Source organism: Ziziphus jujuba, chromosome 10 (genome assembly GCF_031755915.1).
Source record: "Ziziphus jujuba cultivar Dongzao chromosome 10, ASM3175591v1".
Taxonomy (NCBI): Eukaryota; Viridiplantae; Streptophyta; class Magnoliopsida; order Rosales; family Rhamnaceae; genus Ziziphus; species Ziziphus jujuba.
Window position 1 is genome coordinate 24,620,669 of NC_083388.1, and position 23,887 is coordinate 24,644,555.

A 23,887-nucleotide genomic window follows, 5' to 3' on the forward strand; every position below is an offset into this window, starting at 1 on the left:
AACTGGGCTTGAAGAAGAAGCCCATATTTTGAGTGGGTCCAATCCAGAACAATGTTTGTTTTCTTATCTATCCGTTGAAACGGAAAAGGAGAAACTTTTCCGTCTCTCTTAAAACCCCCACTTTGTCTCTGTCGCCGGCTCTCATGCTTCTGAGAAGGACCAGTCACTGATCTCTACGACCTTCACAACTCCATAACAATGGCTTTCAGTTCGTGTTCGTAGTGTAATCTCTTTCTCTCTACTCATGGACGCCATTGCTGCTTCTCGTCTACTTCCCAGTCCATTTGCCCCTCACTTCTCGCCTCCCACGCTTCGGAACTCTTATCTTGCGTCCAATCACCGTATCAGAATTCAAATATTTGCTTCCAAATCACCGAAATTTCACCGAATTTTTTTCCCAGTTCGGTATGGTTTCGGTGCATTTAGCTCCCTAGAAGCTCATAGAAATTCACGGCGTTATGAACAAGTGGTCGAAGACGATGAACAGGTTAATACGGTTGGGAATTGTTCGGAGCCAGAGGGAAATTTGCTCAGGTTCATTGCAAAGCAAGCGCTTTTAACGTTGTTCTTTCTTGCAATCGGTTTTGCTCCTCTTCGGGCGGTTCGTGTTTCTGCACTCGCCGCTCCGGTGGCTACTGAAGAGGTTTTGAATAAGAAGCAGAATGGGAAAGGAAAGGAGATGAGCTCGAAGAGCCACGAGTACTCAGAGTGCACGCGGAGATTGCTCGAAACGGTGTCGGCTTTGACAAGGAGAGTAGAAGAAGTTAGGAAAGGAAATGCGGATTTGAAGCAAGTAGAAATGGAGTTAAAGGCGGTGAAAGGGCAAAAGGAAGAATTGCAGGCAGAAATTATGGATAGTCTTTATTCGGAGTTGAAGGAACTCAAGAGAGAGAGAGGGTTATTGGTAAAACGATCGGAGGGAATTGTTGATAGAGTGGTAAAGACGAAGAAGGAGTACGATAAGGTTTTAGGCGATGCGGGTGAGAAGGAGGATATGGATAAAGTGCAGATGTTGGAAGAGAGATTGAAAGAGCTTGAGGAGGATTACAATTCGATATGGGAAAGGGTTGGTGAAATTGAAGATCAGATTTTGAGGAGAGAAACTATGGCTCTGAGTTTCGGGGTGAGGGAGCTTCGTTTCATTGAGAGGGAATGTGAGCAGTTGGTTGAAAATTTTAGTCGGCAATGGAGGCGAAAGGGTTTAGACAGGTATGATAGATTGATATTTTAATTGAACGAATTAATTCAATTGTGTATTTTTACTTTCAAGAATCTAATTTGGACGAAGAAAAACAAATGAAATACTGTCAAATTCAGTCCTTGGGTTTTCCAAAATTTTTAGTGTCTAATGTTTTGGCTCCTGGATTTAGTTTACTTTTATCCTATAGCTCTGTTCCCGTTAATAAAGTGGATGTGTTGGACTACATAAGATTTTATTGAGTTGGGCACTGCAGACTCAAGCTTTTGCTCTAATATGTGTCATATGGTGTCTTCTTTATGGTTTGAAGTTTAATAGCATGAAGAAGAGCTTGCAATTTGGTGTTGTTCCTTACCATTCTGGGTTTTAATGTTTTGCTGCTGCGTGCAATTTTATTGAATGTTGACTGTTGCTAATCATTGCTGCGCATTATACATATATACCCAATAGGGGTATTTGATTGTTTGAACTTTTTCTATTAGCTTTTCTTTCTGGAACAAAGTTGTTGAAGTTTCAATTGCATTGTGAGTATTAGTTGTTATTTGGTTGCAGTACGCCAAAACCATCAGTGACCAAACTTTCCAAATCTGAAATTCAGAAAGATTTAGAAAGCACGCAAAGAAAATATTTGGAACAAATGATTTTGCCAAGTGTTTTGGAAGTTGATGATCTTGGACCTTTCTTCGACAAAGATTCAGTCGACTTTGCTCAACGTATAAAACAAGGGCTTAAAGATTCAAGGGAGATGCAGATAAATCTAGAGGCTCGTATAAATAAAAAAATGAAAAAATATGGTGATGAAAAGCGATTTGTTGTAAATACACCAGAGGATGAGGTGGTGAAGGGTTTTCCTGAAATTGAGTTGAAATGGATGTTTGGAGATAAAGAGGTTGTGGTTCCTAAAGCTATTAGCCTTCATTTGTACCATGGGTGGAAGAAATGGCGTGAAGAAGCTAAGGCAGACCTTAAGAGAAATCTGTTAGAAAATGTTGATTTTGGTAAACAGTATGTGGCTCAAAGACAGGTAGATCTTTACTTGACCATGTAATTGTGTTGATATCTCTAGAAATGTGTTTATTGAGAAGGGATTTCTTTTTTTTTCTTTTTTTTTGACATGTACCGTGTTTTATTATTTTATTCACCTTGTTTCTGGGTAGAAATATTCATCATTAATCAAATAATTGTGTGCTGATGTAAAGGTTGTCAGTTTCTACAGTTGTGAACGAAATGGACTCTTTGGCTGATTTTTGTTATCCATCATTTATTAAATGTCCATTTCAGGAACGTATTCTTATGGAGCGAGACAGGTTGATGTCAAAGGTTTGGTTCAGTGAGGATAAAAATAGATGGGAGATGGATCCAATGGCTGTTCCTTTTGCTGTATCAAAAAAACTAATTCAGCAAGCCCGAATTAGGCATGATTGGGCTGTCATGTATGTCACTCTAAAGGGGGATGACAAGGATTATTATGTGGACATTAAGGTAGTTATTCAGTGTCGAGTTTGTTGAGAGTTATTTTCAGTATGCTTTTAATTTCAGCATGCCTATACCAGGAACTTGATATGCTGTTTGAAGATTTTGGAGGGTTTGATGGGCTGTATATGAAAATGCTTGCCTGTGGTATTCCAACTGCTGTTCACTTGATGTGGATCCCTTTTTCAGAGTTGGATCTCTATCAACAGTCTCTCTTGATTCTCAGGCTGTCTAGTCAAAGCTTAAAAGCATTGTGGCAGTCAAAAATTGTGTCGTATGCAAGAAATTGGGTTTTTGAGAAATTTAAAAATATAAATGATGACATAATGATGATGATTGTATTTCCTTTGGTGGAGATTATCATCCCTTACCGGGTATTAATCCTTTGAACTCATGACTTGCCATTTCAGATGATTGTTTTTTTGTTGTTGCTGTTTTTTCAACTATTTCTTCTCAAGTTTCATAGCTGTTTCAATACAGCTAAGGTTGCAGTTGGGGATGGCATGGCCAGAGGAAATATATCAAGCTGTTGGCTCAACATGGTACTTGAAGTGGCAATCTGAGGCAGAGATGAGTTTCAAATCCAGAAAAAGCGAAGGCCTCCGATGGTTTCTTTGGTTTCTTATTAGAAGCTTTATATATGGATATATTTTATTTCATGTGTTTCGATTTATGAAGAGAAGAATTCCAAGACTTCTTGGTTTTGGACCATTGCGTAGAGATCCAAACTTGCGGAAGTTGCGGAGAATGGTACTACTTTGTTCCTTTTATGCTACCAACTTTATTATTTGATGGTTGTTATGGACAAAATGTTGAATAGGCTGTGAGGTAACCTATCATTCTTTTCCATTTCTTTTCTTACGTTGACTATCAATTAAACAATTCTAAACAAATTGCAAGAGATGCATGATTGACAATTTTAAAGTATTAGTTTAAATGGATATCTTGTGATGTTGCATTTATGTAGTGCATCATTCTGAATCCTTTTTGATTAACCTTCTATGTCAATGTTATCTTGCAGAAATACTACCTTAATTATAGGGTGAAGAGGATTAAGCGTAAGAAAAAGGCTGGCATTGATCCTATAACACGTGCTTTTGAGCGAATGAAGGTTACTTGTCGCTTAAAAGTTCCTCAATTTATTTTAGTTAAATATTTTGATAGAACAAATTCTAAGATCCATGGTTGGCTTGCAGAGAGTGAAAAATCCACCAATACCATTGAAGGAATTTGCCAGTGTTGAGTCTATGAGAGAGGAAATCAATGAAGTTGTGACATTTCTACATAACCCTAGGGCATTTCAAGAAATGGGTGCTCGTGCACCACGGGTATGTTGTGCCTAAGATTGTATACAATTACTTTGCCGTTGCATATATTTGATTATGTTATATGTTGCATATGTTCATGAGAAAGCATCTCATTTTCTTTTCCACTATGATAGACTTTATGCTTAAAATTGTTTTGTTATTAAATTTGGAAGTACATATGACTTCCATTCAATTTGAAGTGTTGAACAATATCTGTCATTGTATACAGTGTTACCACTCTCTCTCTCTCTCTCTCTCTCTCTCTCTCTCACACACGCACACAAATCAGAGTCAGAGAAACACCCTCATGCTTACATAACACGCTCATACACACAAACAGCCATAATGTATAGAAGTATAACCTATAGTCTCTTTGTTGTCTTCTGCCTTTACTCTACTTCACTAATACTATGTAAGAAGTTCAAAGAGAAGCTTTTGAGGTCTTGATTCTAGTGTCCAAGAAAAGAAAATCAGTCCTTTCGTTATTGTCAAATATATATTTTGTAACTTTTTTTGTTGAAAATTGATTTATGATGAAAAACTAGTCTTGTTTTATTTGTTCAAGTGATAATTTTCAAGACAATTAAAAAAATGTATCCATGTTAAACAAGTATATTGTTCTTTGTGGAGTTTCTAGAGTAAGTAGTATGATGAGCATCTGAGCGAGTTCATGCTTCTATTGCAGGGAGTTCTGATTGTAGGTGAAAGGGGAACTGGAAAGACATCTCTAGCATTGGCTATAGCTGCAGAAGCTAAGGTTCCTGTTGTTCAAGTTAAAGCTCAAGAGTTGGAGGCTGGACTATGGGTTGGGCAAAGCGCATCAAATATTAGGGAGCTATTTCAAACAGCACGAGATTTGGTTGTCATCTTAAACCTCCTTTTTATTTTATTTTTCATTCTATTATCATAAGTTAAAAATGGACAAATATGTGCGAGTTAAGTCAACATTTCTGTCCCTAAAATTGGTGTAGATATATAACTTAAAAGTAGTGCATGTGTTTCATGTTAATCATAATTTCGAGGTCCTGCTATTTTATTTTGTATGTTTATGTTTGCTGATGAATTCTTAGAAGTTTTTTAATGAAATCAGAACTTATGAGGTTGGATTTAAAACCCTGTTCCGATTATTTGCATCTTGTGATGACTAATACAGTTTTAATTCTAGGCTCCTGTAATCATATTTGTGGAGGATTTTGACCTGTTTGCTGGTGTCCGTGGGAAATATATTCACACTAAAAAGCAGGATCATGAGGCTTTCATTAATCAACTTCTTGTGGAACTTGATGGGTAACTCTTTGCTATTTCTTTTTTCCTTCCTTAATTTAGGGATAAGTATCAATTGGCTGACTTGTCTTTTAGTATTGTTAAGTGTCTGCTATTATGCTTAATATACACGCTTTCATCTATGTCCTATTAGCTTAAGCTTTTGGATTGATGATAACTTGACAGAAAACAATTGAACCATTGGCATAGTTTCACTTTCCAATTTATTACCCTATTTCTGCAGGTTTGAGAAACAAGATGGGGTTGTACTGATGGCTACTGCTAGAAATCTCAAGCAAATTGATGAAGCCTTGCAACGTCCTGGCCGGATGGATAGAGTATTTCATCTCCAAAGGCCAACACAAGTGGAAAGGGAGAATATATTGCGCATGTCTGCAAAAGCAACCATGGATAATGACCTCATTGATTTTGTAGACTGGAAAAAGGTAGTTGCCGAAATTTTTTTTATTTTTTGCAGTAGGGTTGCAATGAGCTTTTTTATTTGTAGGCGTCCAGCATGCAATAATGCTGTGATTTAGCAATTGCTTTCTATACTCTTGACTGCAGGTTTTCATCATTTGTGGATGGAACATTGATCCCCTAAATCAGTTGGCTTTCTCTATTGCCTAAATATCTAAATCAGTTGGCTTTCTTGATTGCCTGAATATTGATACCTTTTTTAGTCAATGGATTTCTTGTTTCACCTTGTGGCTTCTAGTAATTGTTATTTCATTACTAGTTATGATGTTTCGTGATTCCTGACTTTTATTTGAAGGTTTATGCTTTAAGTTACTCCTGGTGCTAAACATTCTCTATTTTCAGGTAGCTGAGAAAACAGCTCTTCTACGACCGACTGAACTGAAACTTGTACCTGTGGCATTGGAAGGTGCTGCTTTCCGGAGTAAATTTCTTGATACAGATGAACTAATGAGCTACTGTGGTTGGTTTGCGGTAAGAAACAATCAATAGTCTTTATCTCATCACACTTGACTAAGCAAATTACTCATTTGGTTGAATGTCATAGCATCCTAGGCTCCCATGTTTTATAGTTTATTTAGTTTCTTCTTTAATTTTTTTTATTATTTATACCAGGCACATCGAATTTTGGTTTTGTTATCTTGCTAGTTCATAATCTCATTGTCTTACTCTAAAAATATATTACTAGAATTCAAGCCATTTATCAAGTATTTGTGTTCATTTTATGAAAATAATTATGTACATATATATAAAATATTATAAATTTTCATTTTGTTATACTGAGTGAATTGATATAACTTTTAAAAAAGGTTTTGTTTCTTATCCCAAAGAGGAAAAAAAGTGTGAATCAACAAGAAGGTTGAATGTTTCTTTATTTTTATTTATGTATTTATTTATTTATTTATTTTTTTGAGTTTTAATAAATGCATTATGTAAATAGTGATCCAACATAGAATTCTTAGTGACTTGTTTTAGAAAAATAAAAAGGCTATAGGAAAATTATCTTTGTGATTAGTCTGTATGCACTATATATTGTTTACTTAGAAATAACAACACAAGTCTCATATCCATGTGACTGGCTTTGCATATCTGAAGTTCTCTTGAACTTTTGAACTCCTACTTTTGCAATCCATCTTAAGCTATCAAATGTTGTCTTCTTCTCTCTCTACCCTTGAAGTCCATATTTTGTGTAATTCTTTGCAAATAGTTATATTCTTGTGATTCTTATTCTCAATGATACATGTACACAATCCTACTGCTTTTTGCAGACTTTCAGTGGTGTTATCCCTAAATGGGTTAGGAGAACCAATATCGCAAAAAAGTTAAGCAGCATAGTGGTGAATCATCTCGGACTAACATTGACAAAAGAAGATCTAAATAATGTAGTTGATCTAATGGAACCGTATGGCCAGATTAGCAATGGAATAGAACTTCTAAATCCTCCACTTGATGTAAGATACTAATTTTCTCCATCCAGAATTGATATTACGTGGATTTCTACGTGCAATTTGGAAAATATGTTCCTTTTGTTGATTTCAATTGTCGAGTATGAATTTAATGTTTTTCCAGTGGACAAGGGAGACCAAGTTTCCACATGCAGTTTGGGCTGCTGGCCGTGGCTTGATTGCTCTTCTGTTGCCAAACTTTGATGTTGTTGATAATCTGTGGCTTGAACCATTGTCTTGGCAGGTTTGTATTTTTGTGAGATTGTAACTGAAATATCTATATGTTTGTTGAAAACTTTCATGTTACTAGTTCTTTTAAGATGTAAAGAAGTCTGGTCGTCTAAGGGTTTTACTTGTTCATCCTTCTCTTAATGGTCAGTTCAGATCTCCTGGAGAAATTGTTATATCAGTAGCATAGATATATTGATTATGACAAACGTGCTAGCAATGAGATTGGTGGGCAACATGTCAAAAGGCCAAACTGTTTATGGTATATATCTAGAGGAACACTAAACTCTTACCCCCTTTTTTACAGGGAATTGGGTGTTCAAAGATCACTAAGGCAAAAAATGAAGGTTCCATGAATGGGAATTCTGAATCAAGATCTTACCTTGAGAAGAAGCTTGTATTTTGTTTTGGTTCACATATTGCATCTCAAATGTTACTTCCTTTTGGGGAAGAAAACTATCTTTCTTCTTCAGAATTAAAGCAGGCACAGGAGGTTGATATCATCCAATTCTCTGCCTTCTTCTGGTCTTAGATTGTTATTCATAGTAAGCAGGATACCTAAACAATTCTCATTTAATACCTGCTGGCTTTGGATTTTATGCAGATAGCGACAAGAATGGTGATTCAGTATGGGTGGGGACCTGATGATAGTCCTGCAATATACTATCATAGTAATGCGGTATTCTCCTTTCTTTACATCCTAGAGTAGTCCAGTTGGCAGTAAAACAGGTGTGATGCATGGTCGTCCATTTATTAACTTGGTTACATTTCTCCTCTTCTTTACATGCATAAAAGCAAAAAACTGCAGACATGCAAGTATAGAAGGCCATTAATGTGCTTTTCTAGTTTTGGTCATCAGGGATTTTAAAAACCCATGACAACCATGATTGAACAAAGTGGCAACTAGCGAGTATTTTGCACACTTCTTTACATGCATCAACTTTCTGCTGTATTAACTTTATTTGTTTTAGGGTTAGCTTCATTGATATAGTGATTGGTTACACTTTCTTATTGGGCATAGATTACAGCATTAAGTATGGGGAACAACCATGAATATGAGATCGCATCTAAAGTTGAAAAGGTATGTACATTTTTCCACATTGTTCATTGCTTCTTCTCTTTTTGGGATAATAGAAAAATAAACTCTGAACCAGTTTCAGTTTTAGTCCTGTTTTTAAAACCTATTTCCTTTCTGAATTGGACTGAAATGAATGGTTGGCCCTTCAATTGCCATAATAAATGGAAATATTCAATTCATTGTCATCTTTAGTAAAGATTAATGAAAAAGACAGAGAGAAGAAAGATGAGGGAGTGGGGGAAAGAAAAAGTAGGAGAGAAATGGGGTGCTGTTTGATGATATGCTAGAAGTGGCAGTTCATATAGATGGCACACATAAGTTGTGGGTATGGTCTGCATAGATGCCTGGCTTTGGTAGAGTAAAAGTGCTCGAGGATATATCTTTTTATTATTATTATTTTCTTTTTTCTATTTTGCCATAGCTCAACAACGGATGTTGTGCAGGAAAAAGTTCAGGAATTAAATTGAGTTTTGGGCCAAGTTTAGGGATGATTTCTGTAATTTGTGATAACAAAAAATTTAGAATGGAAACAGGATAGAGATCTCAAATTGGTGTAATATTTCTTGATCTACTTCTATAATTGATGTTCCCTATGTTTGTAGATATATGATTTGGCATATTGTAAAGCCAAAGAAATGCTTCTTAAAAATCGTCAAGTTCTTGAAAAGATTGTCGAGGAGTTGCTTGAGTTTGAAATCTTGACTGGAAAGGTAAAGAGCTACTATTCTAATTAATTATGTTTCCAATTTGACTTGTTGCTATTGTTAACTTATAACCTTCTCTTTGAATTATATTCTCTCCATAAATATATTTTGATAGATATTGTTCTATGATTTTAGGTTTCAAAACTGGAATCTATTTTCTTTGGACTGAGATTCTCTCCTTTGTCTTGGCAGGATTTGGAAAGGATACTTATAGACAATGGTGGGATTGGAGAGAAAGAGCCATTTTTCCTTTCTAGAATTCATGAGAAAGAGGTATATGCAAACCTGTATGTATTATTAATCGAGAATGATGCAAGTTTAAATTAAGCTTTCTAATCTTATGCGATATTAATAGAATTTCTAGTCCTCTGAATAGCGTGATTCATTCTCTAGCTGATTGAACCTTTTTATCAGTTATGTGGGATTGTCTTGTACTTAATTCCTTTGCCTTAATTGCTCACATGGGGGAAAAGGAAAGAAACCATGGTATATAACTTCTAAGAAATCTGCCATATTAAAAACTTTCTGACTAATTCCCTTCATGAAGCAATGTAACAGCAACCAAAGACTTTCTTCCTGCTAGCCAAGAAGGTCCGAATGCAACAATTAATCCATGAGATTGTTGGATGAATCATACTACAAAAATGCAGGATCCTGACAAGTTACTTGGAAATGGAAAATAAGTAAATGAACAAAAGGCTATATTTACTGTAATCTGAGTTCAAAATGATGCAAGAACACTGCATGAATTAGAAAAATTCTTGATCTTTGTCTCTGAGCCACTGAATCACGTTTGTGAGTCATGGCAGGCGCAGCTTAAGCTGTCGAGTCATTTAGTGGCCTGGATATCTAATACCTAAATGTAGTTTGGCTACATAATCCAAGGCAATCCCACCACTAATCTTAAACATTCTAACTAATTTGTCCCCACTATTGTTTTTTTTTTTTTTTTTTTTTTTTTTTTCAGCCATTGTCTAGCAGCTTTCTGGAAACAGGAAATGCATCAGGAGCTACTCTTTTAAGTGAAGCAGCATCCACATAGATAAATATGCAGGTCTTGAACAAAGAGATACATGGTTGCTTGAGGGGAGCTTTGTATTTTCAAGGAGCATTGTCTCCCTTATAATTTACATTTTATTCATTTTTATAGCAAAGGAATTAGTTATATTAGGCCATTGTTTCGCATTGATAGAGGCAACATTTTTCCTTCCTAACCGCCATTGATTTCTATTTATGGGATTAAAGTTCCCTTGTTGTATCTTCCTCACAACAATGTAATTATAATTGTCAATAGAATGAAGAATATTGGAAGCTTGTGTTCTGCAAAAGGTAGTTTTCTGGTCGTCTTTATACAAATGTTGGTTTTCTACGAGTTTAGCGTAAGAACAAATTTATTCAAAGTTAAAAGAAAACACGTACCATCTGGCTGTAAAGTAATATTACTATGGAATTTAGATGGGAGAAGAAATAGAAATTGAAATAAAAACAAAAAGGTAATTTACATAAAAGGAATCTAGTGGCTCAAGGCAAATCAGCCTGAATATGTTGTTCCTACAGGAGGCCTATTACTGGTGAGGTGGTAAAGATTGGTTTCTCTTTGATTGCATTTTGTGCTCCACTCTGACAAATACTCTTTCTTCTTGGCTTTGCCTCACCAAGCATCGTTATTATATCCCTCATAGATGGCCTATCCTTGGGAAACTTTGCTGTACAAAGAAGTGCAATCCGGAGGACCATAAGCATCTCTTCCTTGATATGCTTACATTGACCAGCAATACTAAGGTCCAGTGCCTCTTCTAAGGGTCTCTTGGTTCTGTTCTTTCTTCGAACCCATTCAACTATATCCACAGATTCTCCAAATGAGGGATCTAGTGGCATCTTCCCAGATAGAAGCTCCAAAAGAACCACTCCATAGCTATATATGTCAATCTTTTCATCAACCTTCATACTGTATCCGTATTCTGTCAAAGAAAAAAACAATAAAAATCAGATCAGTAAAAACATATCATGCAAAGAACATATACATACGTATATACGCACAAGTTATGGAACTAACCTGGTGCAATATATCCATAAGACCCAGCCACCATTGAAACAGTCTCATTCTTATGGATCATCATCCTTGCCAATCCAAAATCTGCAATTCTCGCATCCAGATTTGCATCAAGCAGTATGTTGTTAGACTTGATATCCCGATGGATAACCGGTGGGCGACAATCATGGTGTAGATAATGCAAACCTTGAGCAACACCCACCGCTATATTATACCTTGAAACCCAGTCTACTAATAGCTTTCCTGCTTGATTTCCATGGAGTGCGTTCCCAAGGTTCCCGTTTTGCATGTACTCATATATCATCATAACATCTGTTTCATTGTGAAGATATCCTAATAGCCTTACAATGTTCCTGTGGCGAAGCCTTCCCAAGAGATTCACTTCGCCCAAAAGGTCGTCACCATTTTCGACGTCTCCTCCTGATCTCCATAGTTTCTTGACTGCAACTGCCGAGTGAGGTCGATGTACTTCAGCCTTGTAAACTACACCAGTACCTCCCATGCCGATGACATTTGATTCTTTAATGCAGGCTAGGATTTCATTGCTGGTGAAGTTCACTCTCTGAAATGCTACCAGCCTCCAAGGCCATTGATCTTCATCAGCCTTTGAAAACAAATCGCTGAAGAAACTGTTATACAAATACCACTTGTTATATACCCATCTCCCTGTGAAAAAGGCCAGGCCAAGTGATGAAATCACTGCCGTTCCAATTACAAATCCAATGATGATGTGATTGATGTGCATGTTCTTTGATCTTCTTGTTCTAACAGAGCTTTGAGAGCAAGGTGGAAGAACAACACCGCAAAGACCTTTATTACCTATAAGATCATTGGGATTTATGGCCACCAATATACCATTTGCAGGTACTGGACCTTCAAGATTGTTGTAGGACAGATTGAGCATCTCAAGAGCCGGTGAACTACCAAAGTTTTCGGGTATTCGACCAACTAGAGAATTGTTTGACAGATCAAGGATGGCTAATGTGGGCATTGTGGATATTGCTTTTGGGATTTCACCAGTCAATTGGTTGTTTCTAAGGTTTAGATTCACCAGCTTTTCACAAGAAGCAATGCTCTGTGGAATCTGTTCAGAGAAATGATTGTTTGAAAGATCAAGGACTGAAAGTGATGGACAATCTTGAAACTGGTCTGGGAATTTCCCTCCAAGGTTGTTGTTTGAGGCCATGAAAGTTTGGAGATTTGGAATGGACAGAATACTAGAAGGGAGTGATGATTCAAGGTGATTCCAGGAAACATCAATGAAAGAAAGTGATAAAGACAGAGAAATATCTGAAGGAATTTGGCCAGTGAGGTTGTTTTTGGCCAATTCTAGCCTTTGAATAATAGGCAGATTTCCTAAACCAACTGGAATTGTTCCAGAAATATGATTATTTTGCATACGAACTCTTACAAGAGACGAACAATTTGAAAGGCCGACTGGGATTAAACCAGAAAAGGAATTGTTGAAAAGTATGAGTTTAGTGAGATTGCCAGAATCACACAAACCTGGTGGAATATCACCGGATAATGAATTCGAAGACACATCTAACCACTGCAAAGGAGAATTCTTTCCAAGGTTCATCGGCAGAGGACCTGTTAAAGAATTCTTCCATAGCTCAAGAACCTCTAACTTGGTTAACTCTCCTAGCTTGTAAGGAATTAGACCAGTTAGTCTGTTGCACATTAAGCTCAAGAGCTGCAAATTCTTTAATTCTGAGAGCTCCACTGGAATTTCTCCTGAAATCTGATTGTCAGAGAGATCCAAAAACACTAAAGATGCTATGCTACCAATCTCTGGTGGAATCCTTCCTGTGAAGTTGTTTTTGTACAAATAAACAGTGGTTAGTTTTTTTAGCCTACCAAGTTCATGTGGAATTTGACCACTGAGACTTCCAACTGCCAAGTCAAGATACTGAAGATTTGTAAGATTACCAAACTCAGCTGGGATTTGACCTACAAACTCATTGTATCCAAGAATAATAGTCTCCAAAGATGAAAGTTTCCCGAGCTCTCTCGGAATGTTTCCTGTGAGATTATTTCCTGAAAGGCCAAGAAACTTCAGTTTCTGCAAGTCCTTGTAAGACATTGGGATTGACCCTTCAAAGAAACTCCCTCGAAAATCCAGAATTTCCAATGATGTTGCATTTCCAAGATCCTCAGGAAGAAAGCCAGAGAAGTTGTTGCTTGATGCATTAACCGATGTCAACCCTGAAGACCTTCCAAGTCCTGTTGGAAACTTGCCAATGAAGTAGTTTTCACTCACATCTATCATCTTCAGCGCTGTGAGATTTGAAAGAGATTTCGGTAAAGATGATGAGAACCCATTGCAGCAAATGTTGAGAAAAGAAAGACCACTTAAACTTTGAATCTGATCTGATACATGACCACTAAGGTTCATGCGAGAAAGGTCCAGCTTCTCAACAAAGCCTTTAGTGTTGCACATAACACCAGTCCAGTTACAATGTACAACTGAACCATTCTCCACAGCTTTGCTTGGCATTTTCCAGTCTTTGAGGACATTCATAGGATCAACCAGACCGGCTTTGATTGATAGCAAAGTCGAAAGCTCATTATTTGGTAGAGTTTGAACAGCACCAGAAAAGGCAACAAGATAAAAACCAACGTAACAGTAGAAGAACAGCACAGAGGTTTTCATCATGTTGTGTTCTTCTGGTGTCTGTTAGCCCTTTAGTTGGAGGGTAGCATATCACTGAGCTATGTGGAACAAAGGCAAAAAAAGTGGAAAGTGGGGACTATATGAATCTGTGAAAGAGAAAGTTAAAAAAAAAAAAGATGGAAAGGAATGGAAATAAATAGATTTTGGAGAGAGAAGTCGTTGATGATGAATGGGTTTTAATTAGATATAAGTGATGGAATATGGGGATTAACTTATTGTTGATACGTGGGTTCTTGGGATCTGGACCAGCTAATTCTCTGCATTTAGTGACTGTAATGCTTTGGACTCATTGAAAATCTTCCAGACAGCGAAACATGGAGAGAATGTGTTTTCAGTTAGACATGAATTTTTTTATTGTTTTTTTATTTAAATCATTAATCATTGTCAACTCAAAACTGTGTAATTAACTAATAATTTATGCTTCTTTTACATTTTTGGTTTTAGATTATAATAAGAAATGTACTTAATCCTATGCTTTAATCAATAATTAATACATTATTTTTATATGCAAGATTGGCTTCTACTCTTATCTCAATTGGGCCCAATCACCTCACTTTTCTGCCTCATTCTCAATTTTTCATGCCCAAATTTCCTTTATGAAGAATCACATACACTCAAATTCTAGGAAAACGCATATCAAGTCCTCATTAAAGGCTTCCACATTTGGGTTAGGCTTTGAAGATTGAAGTATAAACCATTAATGGATGAATTTTCAGGGCAAATAGAAACTAGTTAAAGCTGTTATTATTATTATTATTATTTTTATTGAGCTAATTTGTTCTCAACATGATTAAATTGGGCAGATTGGAATCTCTCCATGTTACAATGTGGAAGAGAAAGGATTTGATACAACAGACAACTTGGAACTTTCTCTAATAAAAGAGAAAGAGAAATTGTGGGTCCCATGGGGGAGGAAGAGATGTTAATTGAAACAATCATTGTCTTTACCCATAGAACTCCATTCGCTTCCCTTTCTGAAAAACTATTGCAGCCCATTTCTAAGCCTTCACAGCTTCACATGCACACAACTGTCTCTTTGCAATTATTATGAATTTAAAATAAACCATTAGATAATGAACATATACTAGAACCGGCTCTACAAAAGAGTAATAATAATTCAAAGCACAAAATAAAAGAAAGATGAAGAAGCTGGAGCCCATGTGAAAGAACACCTTCCTAGGGAAAGGAACTCCAATCTCCCAATTCCATTATTGGTAAAGGAGACCTTCATAATGCCGTAATGATCTGGCTAGAACAAATTTGAAAACGAAAAAAATAATAATGATAAAAAAAGGAATAATTGCCATGGGATTTCTCTTATACAAATGTATCTTTTGCCCAATTTTTTGCCCATTTAAGAATCCATGGGAGGGTACAGCCTTAGGTGCCCCACATGGCTTTATGCCAAAGCCACCTCCTAATGTGAACAATAGCTTTCCATCATTAGAGAAGGGTTGAAGGATCAAATGGTGGGCTGCATATGAATACTGATGATGGGTTTTTACAAAATATATAATTTATATACATTAATAAAAGAAGAATATACATATTTCATACATATGTAAAGAGTTATGTTGAAAATCTATTCATAGTATAAGATGGAAACTATAGACTATAATCATAAAATAAAAATTATGTTCTCAACAAATCAAAATTGATATATAAAAGCATAAAATTTACCTTTCTCTTTCTAATTGAAAACCAAATTCCCAGATAGGATATGAACTCTTGGAAGCAAACATATGCCCAGTTGACAGCATTAAGGTTAACAGCTTCAATGGCCCTAATGCCCTCAACTGGGTATATGCTTGCCTTCCCGAGTATATACAATCAAAACTAAAATATGGAGTAATATCCCTATAACTTTTTGTTTCTCTTCTCTGTGTTTTGTGCTTTTGGGTCATGTTGATTTATAGCTGCCAATAAACTCTACATGTAATAAATACCCCCATATAGTTAATGCTTTCACACTAAAGCATTTACTTAACTTTACCTTATATAGAAAAGTAAATATATAACAACTAATATTGAAAGTCTTAATTCTAATAAATTTCCACCCTGGTCTTATCCTGGAAAATGGAAAATACAATGTATACAATTTTCTCAGCGTTTAATGCTAGTGGGGTTGCTTTATTTTATTATAATATATTCATAGGGAAAAAGGTAAATTTTAGTCCAGGAGTGTTTGGTGACCTTTTATAAATTCCCAAATATAAATAGAAAAATAATATTTATTATTAATGATGATTGTCATCATTATAATAGTGGATCTCATATATTTATATAAATAAAAGCAATTTATATAATAATGGATCTTATGTATATATAAAAATCATATAAATATTAAATTCACTGCTTATAGAATGATGATAATCATCACTAATGACATATAGTGGTACTCATATAAATATGAACGGAAGATGAGATTTGCCTATAAGTAAAATGAATGAGAATATGCCAAAAAATAAAAAATAAAAGGTAAGACATTAATTTACTTATTAAATAAGGCAATATTAATTCTAGTAAAAAAATAATAATTATAATTTACAATGAATATAATATTTTATCTATATTAGTGAAGTAACTTCTCTTTATTTTTGAATAAAATACATTTTTATTACCAAGTAATATTGCTATGTTTTTATTGATATTATTGGCTATTACAAAGTAATATTATAAAATGAACATTAATGGGTCCACCCCATGAACGTCACTTCCATTCATTTGGTTTTTTAACCATAATTTATTTATTATAATTTTCTATCCACAAATAAATATTGCACTATTAAGTTCTATATTTATTTATTTACTTTTTTTTTTTTTGGAATAGCCAATATTATATGTTAAGTGCTTATAGTTATATACTTCCTGGGATGTCATGACTATTTTTTAATCATAAAAATTCTAAATAAATAAATAAATAATTCCTAGTAAATCCACAAATTAGAAAAACAAAAGGAAAACAAAACAAAATAAAAAAAGGCTTATTTGGATATTGGCCTAACAGAAATTTACCTTCTTTTTTGCTCTACCTAATATGATGTGTTATTTTATTTTATTTTATTTTATTTTTGGGTTAAGATGATTTGGTTCATTTAATCAAGAATTTTTGCAAGAAACTCCCAAAGAAGTTTATATGCACTACGGTTAATAACACCATTCACAAAAATACATTGAATGTTATCTCAAGTAAAAAATAGCATTTTTAAGGATTTTCGATTAATTCTTTTTACATGACAACTAACACTGCAACACAATTAAAAGTCTAATTATTTTAAGGTATTTACTAAACCTATACCGCACATACAAAAGTATTTTAAATAGCATTATTCAATATTATGTAATTATATACTTTTTTGCTTGAAAACTACCAAGCGATGCTTCTAGTTGAAATTTCTGTTTTATCATTATTATTTTGTAGAAAAACAACTGACGTGGTTTAGAGACTTATTTAACACATCAATATGTGAAACAAATATATATATATATATATATATATATATATTTTTTTTTAATTAATTAATTAATGTATTTATTTATTTATTTATATATTTATTTTATTTTTTTGGTTTATGGAGTCCAGTTTATACTCGTTGAACCCTGCAAGCTCTTGTCCAGTACCTTCGGCCCATCGGGCTATGGGCTACGACTTTAAATTTTGCCGAGTAAGATACACCAATTTTTCAAAAAACAAAATATAAAAAAAAAAATGTAAAATTCACTAAGTCATATGTACACGTTCCACATACTAATTCCATATACACTAAGCTTCTAATAACACTAAGTCACATATCCTTTCTTGTGTTTTTTTTTTATTAAAAAAAAAAAAAAAAAAAGAAGAGATATATGTTTATCAAAAACATACTAGGAAACAAAAACCTTCTATCACTAGAATTAGTAAATGCATTATTTTTCTTATAAATATGGATACTTAGCAAAAACAACTATTAATCTTTGTAGAAGAAAGAAGAAAGGCATAGATAGAAATATGAAGATTCCTGAAGACAAAGAGTTTGATGAACTAGTGGAAAAATTTAGAAAAATTGCAAAAGATGAGAACGAGATGATTCAACTACTCGGAGAAGAAGTTCTCAAACGTTTCCTTCAATTCGCATCTCCAAATTCCAATAAAATGGAGAAATTGTCAATTGAGGAACCAAGTAGTAGTACGCTTGGAAACAAGCAAAAGTTTTCAGAAACTGAAAACGAAGAATACCATGATCACCATCAACAAATTAATACAGCAGCTGCCACACCAGAAGCAATATCCAAGAAAGCAAGGTTGTTGAAAGAAAAATCACTGAAAAAACCATCTGTTTCCGGGAAAAAAAGACCAAGCTTTACCCAACATTCTTGGTATCCACAACCTGAGTTGCCAACGGAGGTAAAGAATGTGATTGAAAGATTGGGAGGCTCAGACGCGAAATTGGTAATAGAGAAGGAGGTGTACGGGACTGATTTGCATCCACACCATGATCGTATATCAATACCCAAAAATCAAGTAAGAGTAGAGTTTCTTAATGACCAAGAAAGGAACGAAATAGAGAATAATGATGGTATAAGAGTGAGAGTGATAGAACCATGTCTTAGAGAAACTATACTAAGCCTTCGGCAATGGCAATTAAGATCTTCGATTTCCTATGTATTAAATGGTGGTTGGAAATATGTAGCTGCAAGAGCTGAGAATCAACTAAAAGTAAAAGATAAGGTTCAAGTTTGGTCGTTTAGAGTCAATGGAGAGCTTCGACTGGCTGTTGTTAAACTACCTCGAGGTAATCTTGAAGGAGGACAAGATAGCAATGACAGCCAAACAACGGAGGATGAAGTAAAAGATGAAGATGAAGATGAAGCTGGACCAAGTGCTAGTCCCAGCAAAGAAGGAAAGGCACCAGAGTCGCAAAAGATTTAAATAACTTTATTATCATTTTTATTGTTATTATTATTATAACAAAATTAAATTTAGGATAAATGTTTCTCTTTTTCAGATGTTGTTTTTGTTTTTTTGTTTATGGATACAAAAAATTATCTCATTAATAAGAGTAGTAAGAATTGTTTTTTTTTTTTTTTTAATTAAAACATTTTTATATTATTTTTATAATAAGTCATTTAACAAAAAGTAGTAGATAAAAGGCATCATATATGCACAAGATACACATTACAACAAATATGGGTTTTTTATAGCATATAATTATAAAATTTTTAAAAAATGCTATTAATGATAATAAATGATAGTGTTTTTAATTAACTTTATATTGGTTTTTAGCAATGGACCTAAATTTCCATATTGCTAATATTGGATTAGATTAATGGAAGTTTATACTATACTAGGCATCCATATAATACAAATTAATTAAGAAAGTCCAAAACATAATATATAATTATTCAATTATAATATCTGTAATAAAAAATTTAAATTAAAATCAAAATATCTTAAATAGATCAGGGCTATAAATATATATATATATATATATATATAAGTAAGAAAACGATGGTTTGCTCAAACAAACACAATTTGATAAATTACTTCATTATAATATATAATACATTATGGCCGGCGTTGTCCTTATAAAGCTATTATTACAATAATTTCTAATATAAGAAAAGGGGAATGCCGTGCCTCTAAGCATTTTATAAGTGTGGATTAAAAATTTCATATCACATAAAAGATAAAAGAAAAAAAAAAAAAAAAAAGAAATCGTAACAAACACAAATTCAATAAAAATCAAAAATCCAAAACCATTTCTAATAGCAAATTAATTCAAAAGCTTGGAGGCAAATGTGTAAATAAGATAAACATCAATGGTGACGCATTCAATTTGTTCAGGCGAAAGAGATTCATCACCACTCCAATCTTTCCAAGCCACCACTATATTCCTCTCCTCAACAACATCAATTTTCAAAACTCGTTGTCCCAACTCCCTGTTGGGTGGCTTGGTGTGAAGGAGTCCTCTGTTTTGGTTAGTGAGAAACAGAGCAAAAGAGAGAGGGAAATCTAGTGAGAGGAATTAGAGAGAGAAACTAGAGAGAGAAAGAGGGAATTTGGGTTCTTTATTGTTTTCCTTTCTTCCTCTTCTGTTATTGACAATCCTAAGCCTTTTATAGGCACATAATTAACAGAAATAGAGAAATATTAGCCCACTAACTAATCAGCATAACAAAATAAACGTTAGCCTAGCCTACTAAGTGAAACCACGTAACAAACATTACAAAAGAACAAATATAACGTGTTTGCTCAAGACCAGGTCAAAGGACCAAGTCAAAGAACAAAGCAACCTCTCCCCATGCATGTCCCATGAACCCACGTCCTCATCAACTCCCCTCCCCTTAAGAATCCTTGTCCTCAAGGATGAAATTAGGATAGGTTCGGTTCAATCTCCAGGCATTTTCCCACGTGGCATCCTCTGCAGGAGCTCCTTGCCATTTAATCAGAACTTCAGTGCGTGGCCGATAACGCCCCTTCTGCACCACCCGACGATCCAAAACGGCTTCCGGCTGCGGGAGGACAGTGGAATTCTCAGATGTAGAAGGTAACTGGGATGAGACAACAGGAATAGCACCCATGTGCTTGCGTAGGAGGCTAACATGGAAAACATTGTGGATCTTTGAGCCCGATGGTAAGTCAAGCCGATAGGCAACCTGGCCAATGTGTTCCAATACCTTATAAGGGCCATAAAACCGAGGAGAAAGCTTTAGGGAACTTCGGAATGCGACCGATGATTGCCGATAAGGGTGGAGTTTTAGATAAACATAATCTCCAACGTGAAAGATGACATCTCGGCGATGTTGATTGGCCTGATTTTTCATTCGCTCCTGGGCTTGCTGCAAGTTAGTTCGAAGAGCTCGAAGCAGTGCATCTCGTTCTTGCAAATAACCATCAACAGCCTCTACCTTCAAAGTCCCCGGGGTATACGTCCGAAGAGTGGGCGGAGGAACTCCATATACACTTTCGAAAGGAGTCATTTTGGTAGAAGAATGAACCGTTGTATTGTAGCTATACTCAGCCCAAGGTAACCATTCCACCCACTTATGAGGCTGGTCACTTACAAAACACCTCAAATATTGCTCTAGAGTTCGATTCACCACTTCTGTTTGACCATCTGTTTGTGGGTGGTAACTAGAACTCATTATCAGCTTGGTTCCTTGTAATTGGAAGAGGGTCTTCCAGAACGTGCTCACAAAAACCTTATCTCTATCACTCACAATGGAGGTTGGCATCCCATGTAACCGTACAACATGTTGTACAAACAATTTTGCTACTTTCAATGCAGTAAAAGGATGTTTAAGAGGAGCAAAGTGAGCATACTTACTAAGTCAATCCACGACTACCATAATGACAGAACAGCCAAAGGAAAGTGGCAACCCTTCAACGAAGTCCATGGACACATCGGACCAAATTCGTTCAGGAATTGGAAGCGGTTGGAGGAGTCCCGCTGGTGACATGTTATCATAGTTGTTTCTTTGGCATATTCCACATTGCTGAATAAATTCTTTGACCATCTTTCTCATGCCTACCCAATAAAAATCACTTCGAAGCCGAGAGAGTGTCTTCTGGATTCCAAAATGGCCGCCCGTAGGGGAAGAATGACATTCGGTGATTAACATAGGAACCAAAGAAGATGTGGAATTAAGAATAATTTTATCGTGGTGGAACCAAACTCCATCTCTATTAACAACCTGCAAGTTGGGAGTGAGTGATTGATAGAATGGGTCCTCTTGGTGCTCTTGCTGCAATTGAATCCACCAATCTGATTGGGGTTTTGACACAGATATAAATTGAATTTCTACTCTCCTGGACAAAGAGTTAGCAGCTTGGTTTTCAAGTCCTTTTTTATACTCAATGGTGTCAGGACCCGTCCAGAATTCCTTCCCCGGAACCCTAGACAGCCCTGATCCCAGGGAAACCCTACCGGACCCTCCAACGAAAAATCCGACAGAGCCTCCCCTAAGGGATTTACTTACCACAAACTACCTGCACTGAAAACACACTTCTAAAAACATCCCCTTATTCCTCCCACAAACTACAAACTGATTCCACAAATTCCAGCACTTCTCAAAAACAACAACAGTCCAGTGCATAAATAAAACAGAAGTATCCCAATAGTATACAGAGCTTTAAGAAGTGCTAAACAACCGAAATACAACAAGGCTGAAAAGAAATAATACACTGAAATGAAAGAGTACAAGAAACTTCTCGAAACACAACAGCAGCGGAAAACTTGGTTCGCTCCGGAAGAACGCCTACCACCACTTGCACCTAAGGGAACGGAATTTAAGAGTGTGAGATGCTAATCATCTCCGTGAGTAACCCGAACTACTGAACACCTTTTTGTGATAATAAAAATAATAGTAATAGCAATTAAGGAATAGAACAAATACTAGCAATTCCTTCAAAACTCGCACCAATCGCTCCGTTTGAAATGTTCCCTTTTTAAAACCTTTTTGCAAAACCCAATGTGCATACCTCCCAAAAACCAAGGGATTAAATAATTTAACAAAAAAAAATTTAAATAAATAAATACCCCAAATATAATAAAAATGTAATAAATTATAATAAATAATTTTAGAACACCTTTGGAGTTTAAAATACTATTTGCAATTTACACCGACAATTACACCTGACGCACCACACCATATACCGGTGATGCCCTCCGATACCCAGCGTCCCGAGCACCGACTGGCGTGGGGTTAAAGAGAGAAACCTGCAGCGGTCATTTCGGCGTCCCGACAGTACCAACTGCTAAAAAAACCATCACCCGGCCAAGGAGGGGGGCGGCTGTGCGCAACAATAACCTTGCCTGCCCACGGTCCAATGGCAACTCACGGGTGAAGTAAAAACCGCACGCTAAACCATATAATAACCGCGTGCTAAACCACGTGTCCATACACCATACACCAGAACATCAATACTGTATGAGTGCGTCTAAAAATAAACATAAGTAACCAACCGTACCGTTTTTCCAAAAACCACCGTGGGAAGTATACCAAAATTTCACAAAACACCATCCCACATATTTTATCCAATAACCCGGTACGAAACAGCGATAATCAACAAACCACAATTTTCCTCGAAATACGAAATGCAACCATAAAAATACCGCGGGCATAATTTATAAAATTTAACCAAATATTTTCATAAAATATTTAACCCAATTATGCCCGAGAAATCACATTTGAAACCATGTAAAATCAATACCGAAACATACCTTGCTCATGCATAACAAATAAATTAAATTAAACCGCATTAAAACCATAATTAAACCACACCACATGAACATAATTAAATACGAAATTAAATACCAATTAAATTTAATTAATTGCCCAAAATAATTTTTTGAAGGTGGGTCACTCACCTGGAGAGCGCAAATCAACTAAGATCCTCCTCGGGATCAACTCCGCCACTCGTACGTGCATCTAAACAACCACAGTGCACAAACCAAAAATATTAATATTTTATTCGGGTAATTCCCAAATGGATACCCGGGGAGCGAACAGCAAGCGATATCTAAAGGGTTACGAGTTATATACCGAATCGAAGCTCGCGTGATGAGGATCACGGATTCGGTCTTACTTTCCGGTGATTGGACCCGACGGGGTCGGAATCTCGCCGGAAAGCTTTTCGAGTTTCGGCTCCGCAATTCTCCCAAACCGTCGCGAATTGGCAGAAACGGAAGCCGAATTCGGATTCAGGAGATCGAACACTGCAGACTGAAGCTGGCCAGAATTTCGGGTACTCGTCGGAACAGTAATTTCCGGCAAGCCGCCGCGGTCACTGGCAACCGTCGCCGGCGGCGGCGCGTGCGGTGGCCGTTGGTCGTGAAATTTTGCAGACTTGTAGATCTTGAGGAGAGCAACCCAACGGGACCGGCGGTGAGCAAAACGAAGGTCGGACGGCGGAGAAATCACCGTTTGAAGATTTCCGACCCCTCGCTGGAAAACGCACCGATCCCGGCGCGTCGGTGGTCCGATGGCCGTGCTTTTTGGTGG

The 23,887-nt window shown here is 36.0% G+C and overlaps 2 protein-coding genes across 3 annotated transcripts; one reads left to right on the forward strand and one right to left on the reverse strand.

The window, feature by feature from the left end:
• Positions 1-46: 46 nt before the first annotated feature.
• On the forward strand, positions 47-10,501 carry LOC107412334 (probable inactive ATP-dependent zinc metalloprotease FTSHI 5, chloroplastic). Of its 2 annotated transcripts, XM_016020097.4 has the most exons (19): positions 51-1,209; positions 1,751-2,222; positions 2,480-2,680; positions 2,752-3,045; positions 3,152-3,421; positions 3,693-3,782; positions 3,868-3,999; positions 4,664-4,837; positions 5,144-5,265; positions 5,486-5,687; positions 6,064-6,192; positions 6,987-7,169; positions 7,288-7,407; positions 7,699-7,884; positions 7,996-8,070; positions 8,413-8,472; positions 9,072-9,179; positions 9,366-9,446; positions 10,141-10,501. In XM_016020097.4, the coding sequence occupies exons 1-19, from the start codon at positions 245-247 to the stop codon at positions 10,213-10,215; spliced, it is 3,939 nt and encodes a 1,312-aa protein (XP_015875583.2). In that variant the 5' UTR covers positions 51-244; the 3' UTR covers positions 10,216-10,501. The 2 variants fall into 2 exon arrangements, with proteins under 2 accessions (XP_060667796.1, XP_015875583.2); XM_060811813.1 differs by lacking the exons at positions 9,072-9,179; positions 9,366-9,446; positions 10,141-10,501 and having other exon boundaries at positions 47-1,209; positions 7,996-8,120; positions 8,413-8,478.
• On the reverse strand, positions 10,107-14,203 carry LOC107412335 (leucine-rich repeat receptor-like protein kinase PXL1). Its single transcript, XM_016020098.4, has 2 exons — positions 11,230-14,203; positions 10,107-11,134 (listed from the first exon to the last, which is right to left on the reverse strand). The coding sequence occupies exons 1-2, from the start codon at positions 13,883-13,885 to the stop codon at positions 10,725-10,727; spliced, it is 3,066 nt and encodes a 1,021-aa protein (XP_015875584.3). The 5' UTR covers positions 13,886-14,203; the 3' UTR covers positions 10,107-10,724.
• Positions 14,204-23,887: the final 9,684 nt, after the last annotated feature.